This window comes from Octopus sinensis, linkage group LG9, assembly GCF_006345805.1.
Source record: "Octopus sinensis linkage group LG9, ASM634580v1, whole genome shotgun sequence".
NCBI classification, from domain to species: Eukaryota; Metazoa; Mollusca; class Cephalopoda; order Octopoda; family Octopodidae; genus Octopus; species Octopus sinensis.
The window spans coordinates 32,761,980-32,780,052 of record NC_043005.1 but is presented as its reverse complement, the minus strand read 5'-3'; the positions used below and the strand labels follow the sequence as shown (position 1 = coordinate 32,780,052).

At 35.2% G+C, this 18,073-nt stretch overlaps 1 protein-coding gene across 7 annotated transcripts in view; it reads right to left on the bottom strand.

The window, feature by feature from the left end:
• Positions 1 to 6,522: 6,522 nt before the first annotated feature.
• LOC115215371 (myocardin-related transcription factor B) overlaps positions 6,523 to 18,073 on the bottom strand; it is a 384,512-nt gene continuing 372,961 nt past the window's right edge. For 6 of the 7 annotated variants that reach the window (XM_029784526.2, XM_036505874.1, XM_036505876.1 and 3 more), the window contains 4 exons: positions 15,308 to 17,813; positions 12,523 to 12,724; positions 9,598 to 9,769; positions 6,523 to 8,806 (listed from right to left, as the gene is read on the bottom strand). In XM_029784526.2, the coding sequence (XP_029640386.1) occupies positions 8,109 to 8,806; positions 9,598 to 9,769; positions 12,523 to 12,724; positions 15,308 to 17,813 (3,578 nt within the window). In that variant the 3' untranslated portion in view covers positions 6,523 to 8,108. The remainder of the gene's footprint in view (positions 8,807 to 9,597; positions 9,770 to 12,522; positions 12,725 to 15,307; positions 17,814 to 18,073) is intronic. The other variant, XM_036505875.1, reaches the window with a different exon arrangement.

Below are 18,073 nucleotides of genomic sequence, written 5' to 3'. Positions count from 1 at the left end.
CATTCAAACAGGGCTGCAAAAAATATCTTTAATAAAGCTAATTTTGAAATAATCAAGATGTTCATGAAATCTTTTGGTACCAACTAACCTAGGACCACCACTGGTTCAATGATACAAACTTTGTTTTAAAGTCAATTTTAATTCAAACCTTCCATCAAAATTTCATATTAATTTATGTTCCAAATACCAGTTTATTAATGAATTCTTCATTATTTTGAAAATTAATTGAAAGAAAGGTAATGTATTTCAACAGAAATATGATAATAAAAGTGTGAAAATGTGGTTGAAAGAAGCTAAAACATTTCAAATCTCTAACATCAAAAACATTTCCATTTTGGTTTTAGTTTTAGTGAAGCTATTTCAAACTATTAGCCCCTTGGATTTGCCAGGGTTAAGCCAACATAAAACTTCAACAATACTAAAGAACAACCAAAAACTGTTGCGCCAGAAAATTGGCAGCTGTGAGGGCAGTCTAACATTTTTATCTTAGCTTAAATCCTTCAATCCTTAATTTCCTAAGTGGTAGATCAGAGGAAGAAAAAAAAAAACAACAATAAAAAAAAAAATTGGAAACTGATATGTTTAAATATTTGGAATTGTTGGAGTGTTTCAAACTTGATAGCAGTGGCATCTGAAGTGCTGAGCCAAAAAAATAAAGGATTTGTTTTTTTTCTTCTCAGTAGAATATTTGGCAAAAACACCTCACACCAAAACTGAGTAGAAAGTTTAGCAGAAGAAATGGAGGAATGCAATAAACAATAAAAACATGTCAAAAACACAATAGAATTGATAATAATGAAAATAGTTTCGAAACAGATTTAGGAAAAAATTTGTGAGAAAAGCATAAAAAATATAAACTAATTTTCTTGTAGTAATCAATGTAGTTTATCTGTATCCGGTGGCAAAACTATAAATATACAGAATAACAAGCTCATAGGACAACTATGAAATTTTGGTTAATAATAATAATGATAATAATAATAATTGAGAAACAAATAAATAAAAAGACAAAAACGGAATTTATTTCTCCAATAGTTTTTTTTAAGCTCAGAATCATTATAAAACTGAATATGCAGCTGAAGATGAGGCTGATTAAATAAATGTTTGAAAGTGCACTAACTAATGAGAAGTGAGGAAGAAGGTAGATACTGGTCAACCAATGAGAAGCCAAAGTACAAATGCCAACCTATAATTTTCACTGAATTGTTTTACTCCTTCAATTCCAGGGTGGTTAGGGAGGGGGAGTTAATACTCTAGAAATTGCAAAAATTTAAGAATATAGTGCAGTAATATATAACAGGGGGGTGAAAGAAGGAGGAAGGAAAAAGAAAGTCCCTTCTGCCCAAATAACTTCCAATTTTGATATTGTCGGGGTTAAAAGGGATTTAAGGAATGACCATTTCAAAACAGATTATCAAAATGTCAGAGATATGTGTGTGTATGAGGCTACAGACATCATACATTTATATGCATACATGTAAACACCCACATACATATATATGTGTGTAGAGGGGAACATATAGAGAGAGGCTCAGAAGTTTTACTGTTTAAAAAAACTCATTACAATCTTCCTAATAATTTTTCTTTCACATATTAACCCTTCAACTATCATTTATACAATTAGCGTACTTTTGTCAAAAGTTACATTTTTAAACATAAATCATTAAATTTCTGTAGATAATCTGTAAAGATTTTCAAAGTTCCCTGTAAGATTTTAGGTATATGCAAGTGTACATATACCTATACTCATTCAGTACATATACACACACATGTATGTATGTATGTATGCATATATGGCATGAGTATATAAAGATACACTTTTAATTAGTTTTCCTTAGAAGTTACTGCTCCTCATCAACAGAAAAATGAATGTGTGTGTAAATCCAGTTGCAATGCTTCTTAAAATTGTAGGTCATATCGCTGTTTAACCATCATTTACAGAAACCAGGTGATGTGATGGAATATATAAACACAAAGAAATAAATATATAGAGGCATTACATGAAACACACACATTTCTAAATAAACATACACACACAGACATACACTATACATACAAACATTATATACATATTGGAGTGTGTATATGTGTGTGTATTTATAAATATATATATATGAACATATACATACACACACATACATTGTATTATACATTTATAAGTTTACACATACAAACATGTTTCAGTGAGAAAGAGAAAATATAATGTTGATTTCTTAAAAAATAGTCTTAGGAAAGCTGAGTCAAGCACCTTGCTCAGAGAAAATACAATAGCTGCAGCATGGGCTGCTCCAATATGTACATATTCTCAGTGGGATTCAAACTTAAAAACCTAACACCCTAAAATCCCTAGAAATTTTTGAAGTTGTAGGCTTTAGTCTTAAGTCCATTAGCAAATTTGTAACAGATGATTTGATCAAAGTGTATTGTACTGGAGGGAGATGAGGGGGATTTTAAATCTGTTTAAGATATTATCAAATATTGGATGTATAAAACCCATGTTGTTGACTGTACCAACTGGCCCCTGGAGCAAATAAGAGTTGCCCCACCTGCTGGAAATAGCACCCAAATTCTCTCAACACTTCACTGTTTGAAGGACACATTGCATAATGTAATTCTAGATACATTATACATAAAAACAGGTGAAAAAAAAAAGTATGGTCATATTTGGAATGCCTTTGATCTAAATTCACAGCTGACATATATCAATATCAGTTTGGGAAGGGCATGAATATGACAGCTCCTTTCTAACAAATCTATAAGACTACATATTGGTCTGAAGTGGGGTAGTTTTTTTCCCCAAGTTGTTTTTTTTTCACATTTTCACTTAAAACTTTCAATGATACATTTAATGTCCCTCTTTTTAACTATCTTAATCCCAAAGATGACAAGTTTCTTTCCAAGGCCCAAGCTGCCTCATAAATGATGAAATAGTAAAACTGCTCCCAGGATTTGAACTTCAGACCCAACAATTGCTAAGGAAACAAAATAAAATATTAACTGTTACAATGTTGTCAGCCTCTTAAACTCTCTACCAGTCAAGCAATATGATCAGTGGAACTTATAGAGGACTAGTTCTGAGAAAGAGCATCAATGTTTTTGTGAGGAAACTCTCAGTCCTGGAACTGTGGAGAACGTCCAGAAACCCCTGGCCAGTTCAACACGTACTCTACAAACACAGAAGTGCAGCCAGGTCTAAGATGTGCACAGGGCAAAGAGACTGTTTGGCACACCCTCACTCAGTGTGTGTGTGAGCATTACTATCATGTGGAGTTTAGACAAACAGCTGTTGTCACAACTAGGATGGATCCATGTATCAATGAGGTCCACAGTAAAGATCACCTTTGAGCAAGAAGGGCAGGTGGTTTTCTTTTGTTCAGTGGCAATGGGTGAAAGTTGTGTGTTAGAAAAAATTGAAAAGAATGAAAACAGACACTTTCTCTTAGCCATATTCTCATTAACTTTTTCAAGTTCCACTTGAAGGAGCTAAAGGTAGAGAGGGAGGTGTTGCCCTAAGTAAATTCTTTAAATGGTGGGTGAGTAGTAAATGGGCCTACTCTGAACATACACTTGTAGGCTGGGGAATGAAATGTGAGAGAGGGAATTTGCTGTTGGTATTCATGGTCATTGTGGTCTTGTGGGGTTTCCTTGTTAAGCCTTACTTAAGGAGCTATCCCCACCCTCTATTGCATGATTTAATAGTTATTTGTTTTCATCACTTGTTTTACACATCACATTCACACACACCACAGTGTCCTTTATATTATCCTCTTTGAGTCTTCCTAGCTAATAAAGAAAATATTATCATAGTTGTTGTTGTCATCATGAAAGGTTTGATAAACAAATTCCTTACTCTACATTTCTATTAAACTTAAGACTGAGCATATGTAAAGTTTCCAGTTGAAAAAGAAACATATTTTCCTGAACACCCACATTTCTCCAAGCTAATAATTATATCTTATACCTACCAATATTCATCATCATCCATAAATATAAATAAAACCAATGACATTGCTATAGAGTCAACATCCCCACCAAATCCTAAAAATTAATCAAAATCTTCATTACATGCCAACTCAACACAAACAATATTGAAATATTTTCTCTCCTTTCTTTTCTTTGAATTTTACATTATTTTCCTTTCATTTTGTTCTTTTGTGAAATTTTCAATATGAATGTTGATTCTGTATGTTAATTTTATTGACCACCCAAGAGCTACAAAAAGTAACTTGGACCCTGGCAAAAATGGAACCCTGAACCTGTTACACAAAATTAAATGCCATTAATTAAACTGGTTTCACAAAATTTTCATCTAATTAGCTGTTTGATGGCTTTATCAACAATAATGATAGCACACTGTCAGTTGAGGCGTGCGGAATAACTATAGAGCATTATTCAGTGCAAGTATTTGATAAGGTTCTGAGGTCCCAAGTTACCTAAGTCCTTATCTAATCCATACAATTTTGTGAAACAGATTAAAGGCTTTTCTAGATAAAGTTATCTGTGACAGTCCAGAATCTTGTCCAGCAGCTGAGATGTTCCAAATATTCAAAACTTTAGAGTTCAACATTAAACCCTCTGATCTTTTGTAATTCATGAAAGGAAGTTTTGGCAGAATCTTAATTCTCATTTTAAATTATTATTATTGTTGCTGTTGTTGTTATTATATCTTTCTTACTTTAGCATGACTTAAAGTTGGGTACTTACTCTGAACTCTCCATCACACCACATGACCATAGACAGAGAGTACATATCACAGGATGTCAGCTGTTCCCAATGGTGCTAATAATTTGAACATTCTAATGTAAGGTGTTGCATCCAGCTCGCTGATGTGTGTGACAAACTTGTAAGGAATGAAATCAAGAGTTCCAATAAGGTACAGCTTTAGATTGTAGATTCTACATTTTTGAGAGTTCCAGTCAGAGCTCTTAATATGTATTGATTCTTTTTGTACTCCTGTTGGCTAAATTGTGGCTTTGGCTTTGTGTTCTGAGTTCAAATCCTACCAATGTCAACTTTACCTTTCATGCTTTCAGAGTCAATAAAAGTAACAGTGAAATACTGGGGGTTAATGTAATCAACTAGCTTCCAACCCCAAATTATTACTATTACTATTATCATTATAGTTTTACTCATCAATATATCACATATCTGATATTTCATTTTATATTTCAAAAATATTCCATGAATGGTAAATCAACAGATTCTATTGCTTTCTATTTTATTTTCTGATAGCAAAGAATCATTGTTGAACTAATCACATTTAATTGCATTATTCATTTTTTGCCTTCCTTTTATTATCATCAGCAGCAGAAGTATTGTCATTATTTAAATTTTGTTGAATCTGGAGAAAGAAGCATTGCCCATGACCTTTGCAGATACTCTGACATTGGTCAGTTAAAATATTAGATAATCTTCAGATGGTTATAACATTCCCTTGGCCAGGAAACAAGTACTTTTCCACACTTGTGGAAACATAAGTACTTTTTCACACACATCTATATATGATAGACTTTTAATTTCTGTCAACCAAAATTACTCACAAGCTTTTGTCAGCCTGGGGCTATAGTGGAAGACACATGTCCAAGGTACTATGCAATGGAACTGAACTTGCAACCATGTGGTTGGGAAGCAAACTTCTTACTACAAATTTCTTTAGCTTTGGTATTAACCTCCTGATAGCCTATGGGAAGTAACAGTACCTGTTCTCTCATTTACAATTTTCATGACTGTAGGCATGAAATTACCGCACTTCAGATCCAATGAGTTGGAATTTCTGGAGGAAAAGACCAACACAAAAGACAAACTTAATCTCTGCTTCTTGTCTAATAAATGTCAAATTGACTGCTACCAGTACCACCCCTCACTGCACCTGAGGGAGGGGACAGGGAAGAAAAAAATAACAAAATTAAGAAATAATGGTTAACTAATTTTATGTTCCATATATTGTTAGTGTGATGGAATTTTTTTTTGATTCTTCTGACTGTAGAAGGAAGCAAAAAAAAAACAAAACAATAATAATAACAATAATAATAATGATAATAATAATAAAAATAAACAATTAAAAAAATTAAAAGAAAATCAAGAAAAAGAATGACCTTTATAAATATGCAAAAATCTTTAAATTAGAATAATTTAAATAATTGTTCATATTTTGTTTTTTTTTTAAAGTGATTTTTTTGTTTTTTTAATCATTTTTCATAACCTGAGTGTGAAGAAAGTGAAAGTTAAAAAAAAGACAAAAAAAAAAAGAACAAGAAAATCAACTGCATGTGAATCTTGTAAGATATTTTGTTTGTTGCACCATTCAAGCCAAACATCAAAGCTCATGAAAGAGAATCAGAGATAGATCATGGTGGGTTATTCTAGGTACGAATGTGTGGCTGGGAAAAAAAAGCAATGCTAACTAGACAGTTGTCAGTATGGATTTGTGGACACAATGGTAACTTGACACTGTTGGCAGTGGTTACCATGTCAGGTCATGGAACAAACTGGAAGCTTCAATCACAGAACAAAGATATTAAATTTTTTTGTGGTTGTTATAGGGAAGGTTTTTCTCTTTTTGTTTTTTTTTTGTTGGTAATTTTGTTTTTAAATCAGACTTCACTTGCATTCGCACTCATAACTTAAATCAACATTCATAATAGTGATAGAGTTTTTCAATTTTTATCTTTTTGTTAGTTCCACCTTATTATTATTATTATTATTATTATTATTATTATTATTATATATTTTCTCCTGTTTATTATACACACTTGTTGGTCCTGGTATCACAAATACATTTGTGCTTTGTTGACCATTTCACAGAAACAGTTTCCAAAGTTTCTTTGGGAAATTATCAGTTTGGGACATAGCAGCTTTCTTCAATATCAGCTACTGTGTAGATGCACCCAATGTGTGTGTGTGTGTGTGTGTGTGTGTGTGTGTGTATGCTTATGTGGGTGTTCAGGTGTCAACAGAAAGAGAACTTTGAAGAGCTGGGTTTGAATGTGTATGCATTGATTGATGTCTGGTTGTGTGAATGTGTGTAGTCATGTAGGTGTGTACATGCATGTCAGTACACAATATCCCCCATTCCCTAAACTTCACCAAAAATGCAATGTTTTTTACCATTTTTTTTTACTATTTAGCATTGATCATTAAACCTTACATGTACAAAAAAATACAAGTCGTTCCCACTGAATAAAGCTGGTAATTTAGTATATTGAGTAAAACAAAGAAAAGAAGGAGAGCATAGTAAAGTCTCCCCCATAACAGATACTTCCCAGCAGTCAACTATGAAGATTGGGAGAGAAAGAAGGAAGGAAGAGCAAGGGCAAGAGCCAAAATTGAACAGTTATCAAGTGATTAATTTGTGCAATGAGGAAAGAAGAGGAAGGACACATTGAGTGAAGAAGGGCAGTGGACCATTAAAATCTCAAGTTCAGTTTTTTTTTTGTTGGGTGGGGGAGTGTTGTTTTCTGTTTTTAAATTTTAAAAGTCAATAAGTCAGAGAAAGCTAAACAGAAATTTGTAAAACAGTGATTTTTTTTTTTGCATCTAGATTACAAGCAAGAGGAATTTGGGAGGAATTCAGAAAGAAGTATTAAAAAAAATAATGATAATAAAAGAAAAAGAATGGTTTCTCTTCTACTGAAGAAACTTCTCCTTTGGAGCAATCAAAAACTTTCTAGTATGAATTTCTCCAAAGCTAGAGTTAATTCCACAAAGGATTGTACTCCTCTCAAAAACAAAAACCAGATTTTTATGTACCAGAATTTAGCCAATGGGTAAGAGAATATGTTCTTGTGATGAACTCCAAACCTCTCCCTCCTCCACTTTCTAGGCAGGATGTACTAAAATTATGTGAGTGTATATGAGGTTCAGTGAACGACATTCCAATGTGCTGTATTAGTTAATGCAGTTATACAGTGATCTCCATGGCTGTGCTGGCAGATCAAACACACAGCTCTTCTGATAATTATCGCAGGCTATCTTTATCCTGCTGCCAACTGGTTCAATCTTGGAAGTAGAGCCAAGATAGTTAAATGTGTGTTTAATTCATGACTAAAACTCACCATTCAAACCATTGGCGACCGATTTCAAATTATTAACAGATTTGTTCGCTTAGCCTAATCCATACCACACTGAGTATCAGAAACACTTGAGAAATCAGCTTCGACAAAATTAAATAAAACATCTTGTTGTGTTTTGGGTGTTAGAATTGGGTCTGATGATGTGAAAGAGATGGGTGTGTTGAGTGATGCTGAAGAGAAGGAAGCATCCAACCAGTCCGATACATCTATTTGCATGTTGCAAGAGGTTTCTGAGTCTTGTGGTAAATTCAGTACATCTAAATCTGATGAAGAACCGGGGTTGGCAGCATCTATTTTATTAATTATTGGCACACTAGAGTTGGTCATTTTCTGATCAGTAAAGATATCTGGAAGATCCAAGCTGGGGAAGCTGTTGTCTGATGTCCAGTCCATATTGTTAAAATCTTGGCTAAGAACGTCATTAATATCAACAAATTCGTGGCTGGTTCCATCACAAGTTAAGGTTGGTGGCGATGATGAAATATCAGGTTCTTGTTTTATCAAGACTGGTGCCAACACTGACACCACAGGTCGCTGATTAACAGCTGTTGTAGATACATTGTTGTGGAGTGGCAATGATGGTGATGGCATTAACATCGTAGCCACAGAAAATGCTGAACTTGTGCTGCTGCTGGTGGCAACAACTTGGGTTACAGTAATCGTTGATGTTGTTGGCGTCTGGCTTGTTGTTTTTGGTGTTGGAGGGGGTTCTTGTGCTGCACTTGGAGGAAGTTCTGAAATAAGCAAGCAAACAAAACAATAAAATACTGATATAATCATTTCTATACTTACTGACCAAACAGTATCATTAATACTATTTCTTAAGAGATAAAACCTAAAATGTATTATAAAGAAATATCTGTAGCAGTTAAAGTTTGTCTGTTTAAAATTTGAGCTACATCAAAAATTCTTCATAATCAGAAATTTCTAATGCCACATCTTTTTACAAAAATTTGAAGTTAAACACCAACATAATAAAGCAACAAAACCCACTAGTTTTCTTAACATTGAGCTAAAACTTACTTATGCAAGTTTATAACCCTAAAAATAGTTCTGTTAGAATAATTCAAACCCAACAGCAACCAATAACTTGACTGTGACAAACATCCAGCCAGATTGATCATTAAGTCACATTTTCTCATTAGTTGATTAAGATTTTGGTAAGTGGAATTTGAAATAGAAAAGCAGAGGATTTGAAATTCGATTCCAATGTTATCAGTTCTGATTACAGCATTCCAAAATAACTTTTAAATAGTTTATATCCAACATACAGACTGCTTTAAAGTACTGTAAAGTACAAACTGCATAAATGAAATTCCACACAAATTTTATAAAAAAAAAAACTTTCAAGTACAAAGAGTTTAACTTCCATAATTAACAATTGAGAACTGGCTCCAACAATAAATGAATAAATATAGAAAGGTGAAGCAAAATGTTCAACTGTATTTTCATAGAAAACACCCCCACTCCCACTGGCAAGACAGGAAATAAAATATGAAATCAAATCCAAAACCAACTGACTAACCTCCATTTCTAATCAATATTTCTAAAACATCATCCATAGCTTGACTCTTGGTTGATACATTGATGTTGAGATTGTTGGCGCCAGCTTCATTTGCAACCATGGCTGGAGCGGGGTTTTGGGCCAGACCATTAGCTGCCACAGCGCCATCTTGCAAAGTTACAAACACTGGAGTCTAAGAAGAAAAACAAGTATATTTAAGTAAGAAAAGGGAGGATTGTCAAATGTGTTTGATTATGATGAGAAAGGGAGAGAGAGAAGGAAGGAGAACGTTATCTATTTAGATGCTAACCTTAAAGAAAAAGCTATCTTTGTCTTTTATTGTGTCTGGGGAGAGTCATTCTCTTTTAATGCCTTATTATTTGACACATTCACCAGTTTGATTTCCACTCATTTACTTATTTTTTTCTAAAATTTTCATTGCATCTTGCAATGGACTCTGTCCATTATAAGAGCTGCGTCCTTTTTGTTTGTGTGCATGTGCATCAGTGTGCATGTGTATACATGTATGTGTGTATATGCATATATATATATATATATATATATATATATATGTGTGTGTGTGTGTGTGTGTGTGTGTGTGTGTGTGTATGCATGTGTGTATGTATGTATTCTGCATGTATGTGTGTTTGTATGTTTGCATGTGTGTATTTGTTGGTGTACCTCTGCCTCCTTGTGTGAGCATGTTTGAGTGTGTCTACATGTATGGGTTTGTGTGACTATGTACATGCATCTGTCATGTGTATGCATATATATATGTATGCATGTGTGTACGTTTGTATGTACATATGTATTTTGCATATTCATGTTTTTGTGTTCATGTTTGTGTTTGTTTGTGTGTTTTTATGTGTACCTCTGGGGCCTCGTGTGTGCATGTTTGAGTGTGTGTGTATGGGTTTGTGTGTGTGTGTATGTATGTGCATCTGTTATGTATGGATATGTCTCCATATGTGCATGTGTGTATATGGTCATGTGTTTCAGTCTTCATGTGTTAATGTGCTAATCTGTCTGTATTAACTATGTACCTTTCTATCTGTTTACTTAGATGTCAATTTACCTATATATATATATATATATACACACACACACACACACACATATATATATATGTCTATATAACAGCCTACTAACTCTACCTATGTATATATAAATTGTGGGTATTGGGGTATGACTATCTTCTACATATATTCCCTATTTAGTGCTAGGGATATATCATTTATGAGAATGTACTCTTGTATTTGTCTGAGTGTTGGGTCCTTCAAGTGTTTGGATAAAATGTGGATATCAAGTTGACCCAAAGTGCTTCCATGTTGGTCTTTGGCATGTTGGTAGAGTATGGAGGACTGTTTTTTTGTTGTGATATTGTCTCAAATATTCATTTAGTCTTTCCGCAATGCTTCTAGATGTCTTACCTATGTATATCATGTTCTTGTCTTTACAAGCATCCTCTATGCATTTTATGCTGTAAACTACATTTCTAGTTCTACAGTTAATGCAGTTATCATTGGTGCAATGGTATTCTCAAAGAGGTACATCCTACATAGTTGTGATCTGATGGAGCTCCCTGGTTTTTCAATGATTTTTTGGTTGAGTTTGGCCTCCTTCAGAGCTTTCCTAAATTTTGGGGCTAGTTCTCCATGGGCTGTGACCTCTACAAACATCACGCCTTGATATTTGTTGGTCTTGTAACACGTGTACGCCATTTGCTTTGTCACAAACTCTTTGTATCCTATTCCAGTTTTTACTTCTATATCTAGGGCAGTTATCACTGGTTTCATTACATATCTAACTTCTTTCTAGCTCCCCTGTAAACCCAAACCCTATCTTTCTGATCATATCCAGAGAACTGCCTGTGGTGCATGAAGTTCTGTACATGTTTCTTTGTTTCATAGGGTTTGCATAGTGGGGACACATTGTTCATTATCCTATCTAAGTCTGCTATTAGTATAATGAACTGAAAGACAAACCTCACAACTATTTTACAGAGAAAGACATACAGTGATGAGACTATTTAAATTACTGGGTAGTGGTAGGGTGTAATAAACAATATTGAAGTAAGATCAATTAAATAAAAGAAAAATAGATTCAATTTGCATTTTATTTTTTCCTCCTCCTACAATAATAATAATTATTATTATAATTATTATTTCTTTCTATAATAGGCACAAAGCCTGAATAAAATTATATTAAGCCATTCTACTATAGGTACCTGGCATGAAATTTTGTGGAGAGTGGTGCTAGATGATTATATGACTTTGATGCTCAATTAGTACTTAATTTATAAACCCTGAAAGGATGAAAGACGAAGTCAACCTCAATGGAATTTGAAGTCAGAACATAAAGACAGAAAAAATACTACTAAGCAATTTTTCTGGTATGCTAATGTTCATGCTAACTCTCCACCTTAATAATAATAATAATAATAATAATAATAATAATAATAAAAATGGTTTCAAATTTTGCCACAAGGGCAGTAATTTGGGGGGAAGGGATGAGTCAATTACATCGACCCCAGTGTTCAACGGGTACTTATTTTATCAACCCCGAAAGGATGAAAGATAAAGTCAACCTCAGCGGAATTTGAACTCAGTATGTAGCGATGGGCAAAATACCATTAAGCATTTCACCCGTCTGTGTTTGTCCCCCCACCATCGCTTGACAACCGATGCTGGTGTGTTTACGTCCCCGTCACTTAGCGGTTTGGCAAAAAGAGATCGATAGAATAAGTACTGGGCTTACAAAGAATAAGTCCCAGGGTCGATATGCTCGACTAAAGGTGGTGCTCCAGCATGGCCGCAGTCAAATGACTGAAACAAGTAAAAGAGTAAAGAGTAAAAAGAGAGCATGCTAACGATTCTGCCAGCTCGCCGCCTTAATTGATAATAATAATAATAATAACAATAATAATAATAATAATAAAAAATTCACCTGAGAAAGTTGATGTTTTTTCTTAACAGCCTCATCATATTTTGGAGGTTGTCTCATTGGGATGGAGAAAAAAGAGCCAGTTGCAGGATTAACTTCGTTGTTAGCTGCAGGTTGATTGGTTAAGTTTGTGCTGGCTACTGTACTGTCAGTAGTTGACTCCTGGCTTGCTGATGTAGAGGTGACAGGAGATATACTAACGCTACTGAAATTAAACAAACACCAAATAATAATCATAATGGTAATTACTATAAAAACAACAACAAAAAAACATTAAAGCTGTTCTCTTCTCTCTGAGAGTAGTAAAACTAATAAATAATGTAGTTTATTGACATACCAAAGGGATACATAACATGATTGGTGTAGGTACTGTTATGTGGTCGGAGTGTTAGATTTTATAATCAAATGATTCTGGGTTTCAATACAGTGTGAGGCACCTACAACATGCATGTGGAACCCAGGTGTGTGTGTGTGTCTGTCTGTATGTATGTATGTCTACGATCATAATTTTAAAAAAATACTATGGACTTCTGGTAATGCATGCACAATGATATATAGTAACTGGCCAGAGTAAGCTGCAGCATACCTACACATATGTACCCAAAAAACTTTGCTTCTATAACTTTCAGAAAAAATGGATATTTTTTAATGAAATTCTACAAATACACTTCAGAAAGATTACAATTTGATATGAAAATAACAATTGGTGCTATAGCATACATACATACTGACACACATCACATATTTTTTTCTTTAAACAGATTCTGATATAATCAAAATCTACACACTTTGGAAGGGTGGGTGTAGAAATTTTCCAAAAGCTATGTGAAAACAAAGCCAACTTGTGTGAATTTTCTGAAGTTCCTCTCCTCACTCTCCTGAAAAAATATTTTCCACAACAAATTCAGATATAATGGGAATTTACACCATCTGAAGCATATTTGTAGGAAATTTCATGAAAAAATATCCATTTTCTAGAAGTTATGAGGAAACAAAGTTTGTGTATGTATACTTCAATTATATGTTTATTATGGACTTCTGATAGTGCATGCAAAATGATATACAGTAACTGACAAGAACAAAGTGTTCATGACCAGACTACAGTCTTTGCACATTTTGTAGACTCTTATAATATAAGAATTTGTTGTGAAAATATTTTAGCAAGGGTAGTGAGAAGAGTTTCAGAAAATTTACACAAGTTGGCTTTGTTTCCTCCTAACTTTCATAAAAATGGTTATTTTCTCATGAAATTTTCTACAAATACCTTTCAGAATGTGCAGGCTACAATTATATCAGAATTTAATATGAAAGAAATTTGTGGGATAGCACACATATATACTAATACACATCATGTATATCTACAAAATGAGTTGAAATTTTGAAAAAAATTGTGATGTGTGTCAGTATGTGTGTGTGTGTGTGTGTATGCTCACCATTCTTCTTGTCACATGAAATTCCTATATAACTGTAACTTACATACTCTGAAAGGCATGTTTGTTGAAAGTTATAAGGAAACAAAACTGACTTGTGGGAATTTTTTGAAACACCTTTCCCCCAATTTTCTCCCCCCCACCCAACAAATTCAATATAATTGTAATCTACACTATCTGAAGTGTATTTATAGCAAATTTCATTAAAAAATATGTATTTTCCTGAAAGTTATGAGAAAACAAAGCTGGTGGGGCGTATTTGTGTATGTATGCCCATTGCTTTAATATAAGTAATACTAAGATTATATTGTTACTATATATTTACATAACAGCCTACTTCACTTTCATTTTTCATGCGACAATATTTAATTATATAACTGTGTGCTATGTATAGACAAAGAACACACTTCATTGACAATAACGTGAGTACAAGATGGGCTCAATTTTTCACTACACACAAAGGTAAATAGGATAATGGTATTGATGATGATATTGTGTTTTGAGACAAATCCTAACTGTATTAAAAATGCATCATAGTATGTGTGTGTGTGTATATATATATATATATATATATATATATATATGTGCCACCTGTGTCGGTGGGACATAAAAACACCATCCGAGCGTGGCCGTCTGCCAGCCTCGTCTGGCACCTGTGTCGGTGGCACATAAAAACACCATCCGAGCGTGGCCGTTCGCCAGCCTCGTCTGGCACCTGTGTCGGTGGCACATAAAATCACCCACTACACTCTCGGAGTGGTTGGCGTTAGGAAGGGCATCCAGCTGTAGAAACACTGCCAGATCTGACTGGCCTGGTGCAGCCTTCGGGCTCCCCAGACCCCAGTTGAACCGTCCAACCCATGCTAGCATGGTAAGCGGACGTTAAATGATGATGATGATATATATATATATATATATATTTAAATTTACTGGTAGTATTTAGGTAGTAATTTTCCATTGTTTTACCAATGCATATTCTTGACTATAATCAAATTTCATCTTATAGCTCTACATTACATTTTCCTTTATTGATGCTTGAGCTTCATTCATGTTGCATAACTTGCCAGCATTCTTCTCACATGTATGCCATATGTATACTTATGAATATACACTATAGAAATATATGACACAATGTAAAACATGCTATCTTAAGGATAGCATGTTTGTACATGTATGTATGTCTATATCTTTCGTTAATGAATCTCAGGAAAAGATATACGCAGGGTTTGAACTCAAAATATGAAGAGTCAGAACAAATACTGCAAAGCATTTTTTCAACACTAACAATTCTAGCAGCTTGCCACCATAATATAATAATAGGAAGAAGAATAAGAATAATAAAAACAACATTACTATACCTGGGACTACCTATGAAACCTTTTGGAGATGGACTTCCTTCCCTTGAGCTGTCTTTTGATACACTAATCAGGAATGGCGATACAGATGCTGGTGAAGTGGAATAGTTCAAAGCCAGATTAGCCAGCTCAACAGGACTGGCAGGACTCAACTGTGGTTGAGGACTGCCAAATAATTCATCAAAGTTGGGTTTGATATCGGTAGTGGCAGTTGAAGTAGTCACAATCACTGCAGGTAGACTTTGGGTTGGTTGTACACTGGGAGATGATGTCTGAAGTAAGTGAGCTGAGATCGGAATTGGGGTTAGTCCAAGAGATTTGAGAGATTGTTGTACCTGCAATGGCGATGTGTGAGGGAGGGCAGGAGCCATAGGCACTTTGGAGTCAGCAGCAGTGATGTTCATGACATTTAGAATTTGAGGAGGGGACTGAGCAGTGATGACATGTTGAGGAGGGGACTGTGGGTTGATCACCTGACTCGGTGACTGAACATTGAGAATCTGTGTTGGAGATTGGACATTTATAATTTGGGAAGGACTGTGGACATTCATCATTTGTGGTGACTGGACAGCCATCATGCTAGAAGGAGAATGTAGAGCCATTACCTGAGGTGGTGAATGAACACTCATAACCTGTGGTGGAGATTGTACGCTGACCACCTGAGGTGGTGAGTGCACCGCCATTACTTGTTGAGGCGATGGCGGTTGTTGTTTTAATACATTGATGTGTTGTTGTTGTTGTTGCTGCTGCTGCAGTTTTAACTGTTGTTGCTGAAGTTGTAACTGCAATTGCATTTGTGACTCATGCAACTGGCGCTGAAGAGCTTCAATTGTTTTCTGTTGTTGCTTAACCAGTTCTTCCTGGCCCAGAATATTTCTCTGTTGAGCTTGAGTTTGAACTGGTAGCTGCTGCTGTTGTGGAGAGACCACCCCAACTGCTTTGGACCCACCATTGACATTGGGAGATAGCTCTGCTGAAAGAGAAGTCCCTTGGTCAACATCCATTGGTGCATTTTCATTTGGTGCTACAGAAGGTGGTCTTGACACAGAATCCACTGTCATTGGCACAGAACTGCTACCATTACTACTACTACTGCTGCTATTGTTATTGTTGCTGCTGTTGTTGTTGTTACTGTTGCTATTCATGGTGTTGCTGTTAAGATGATTCTTCTGGAGAAGAAAGTTGCTAGACAATATCTCCATCTTATCGAAAGAGATTGTAGATAACTTGTTTGAGTTGTCTTTACAATTAGGAGAACTTGGAGGGGTAATATTTGTAACCATGGACTCTTCTGGAGAGTATATCAGGGCTTGAACTCCTTGCAGAGAAAGGTTACTATTACTATCCAGTAAAGTATTGGTTACTGTTGGGTTTGTGTTGTTGGACTTAATCTCCAAATAATTACGAAGGCGTTCTATCAATTGTGGTTTCGAACCAGACACAGTCAAGTTTCGCTTTTTTAGCTCTGCCCTTAAATCAGCAACTTTCATGTCTTCTAGATTGGAGAGTGATTTGGTTGTTGTTGGTGCAGTGATGGAAGTTACAGTCTTTTGTGATGGGGAAGAAGCTGGAGACACTTGTGGGAGTGAGGATGGATGGGCTTGGTTTTGGGATAATAAGCTTATCTGCTGATGCTTTTGTTGCTGTTGTTTTTGTTGTTGTTGCTGCTGCTGCTGCTGCTGTTGATGGTGATGATGGTGATGGTGGTGGTGATGATGGTGGTGAGGATTTGTTGATTGTGGCTGTGGAGTGTGTGATGGTGTCGGTCTTTGCTGCAACAGTGGAGGTGATGGACTTGGTTGACTTGTGGAAGCAGTGACGCTGGCTGCATTAGCTGGTGATGTGGTGGAACCAGTCATAACCATGTTGCCAGAGGAACTGTGAGGGGCAGAAGATGTTCCCTGATTTTCACTCCCTTTAGAGCTGGACGCAGTCGAGTTGGACAAAATCTTTTTCTGTTGAAACTGCAGCTGCCATTGAAGAAATAGTTGCTGTTGTTGAAGAAGAATATGGTAAGGAGTTTCAGAATTATTAGCCAAATTTTGTGCTGCATTTTGAATGTTTTTCACAATATTTGGTGGACCCTTGTATTCATGGAATTTGATAACTTTAGCTTTAGGTTGTGTTTTTGGTTTGGGCTTTTTGGGCCGTGATTTGTGTTGACCGCTATTGGAATTACCATTTCGAGAAGTAGTAGCTGTGTGCCGGTTTGCTAAAGCAGAGGGCCCAGAAGGAACTGCATAAGGTTGACCAGGTGGTATAGTTACAGTTGCTTTTGTGGAAGATGATGTCTGGTTTTGACCAGGGGTTCTTGTACGTAAAATGCCAAAATCTATGGTGCCAGTAATATTGGACACTGGGCTACCAATATCAGAGAGATTAGAGTCTTCTTCTTGTGTAGGAGACAGAGGTTCATCACTATTGCTCTCTTCTTCACATCCAAAGTGCTGGGTAAGTCTTACTTCAGCTTCATCACCATCACTGGTTTTCTGAAACTTGATCAAACCCTCTGCAGAGGAAAACAACAAAATAAATATATGTAAATGGAAAGCACAAAAAAGTGACACTTTTAAATCATTTGAACATTGTAAAGAAAGAAAGAAAATATCAATTGCATATACACTGGTGTAAATCGTTAAATATTATTAATGCAAGGTGTGCAAATAATGAGTAGAAGTTATTAATATTTGATTAGCATGCAGTGACAGGGGAGGCACAATTAAGGAATATAGACAGGTTAGAACCTTCTGGATGTTTAAAAGAAAAAGT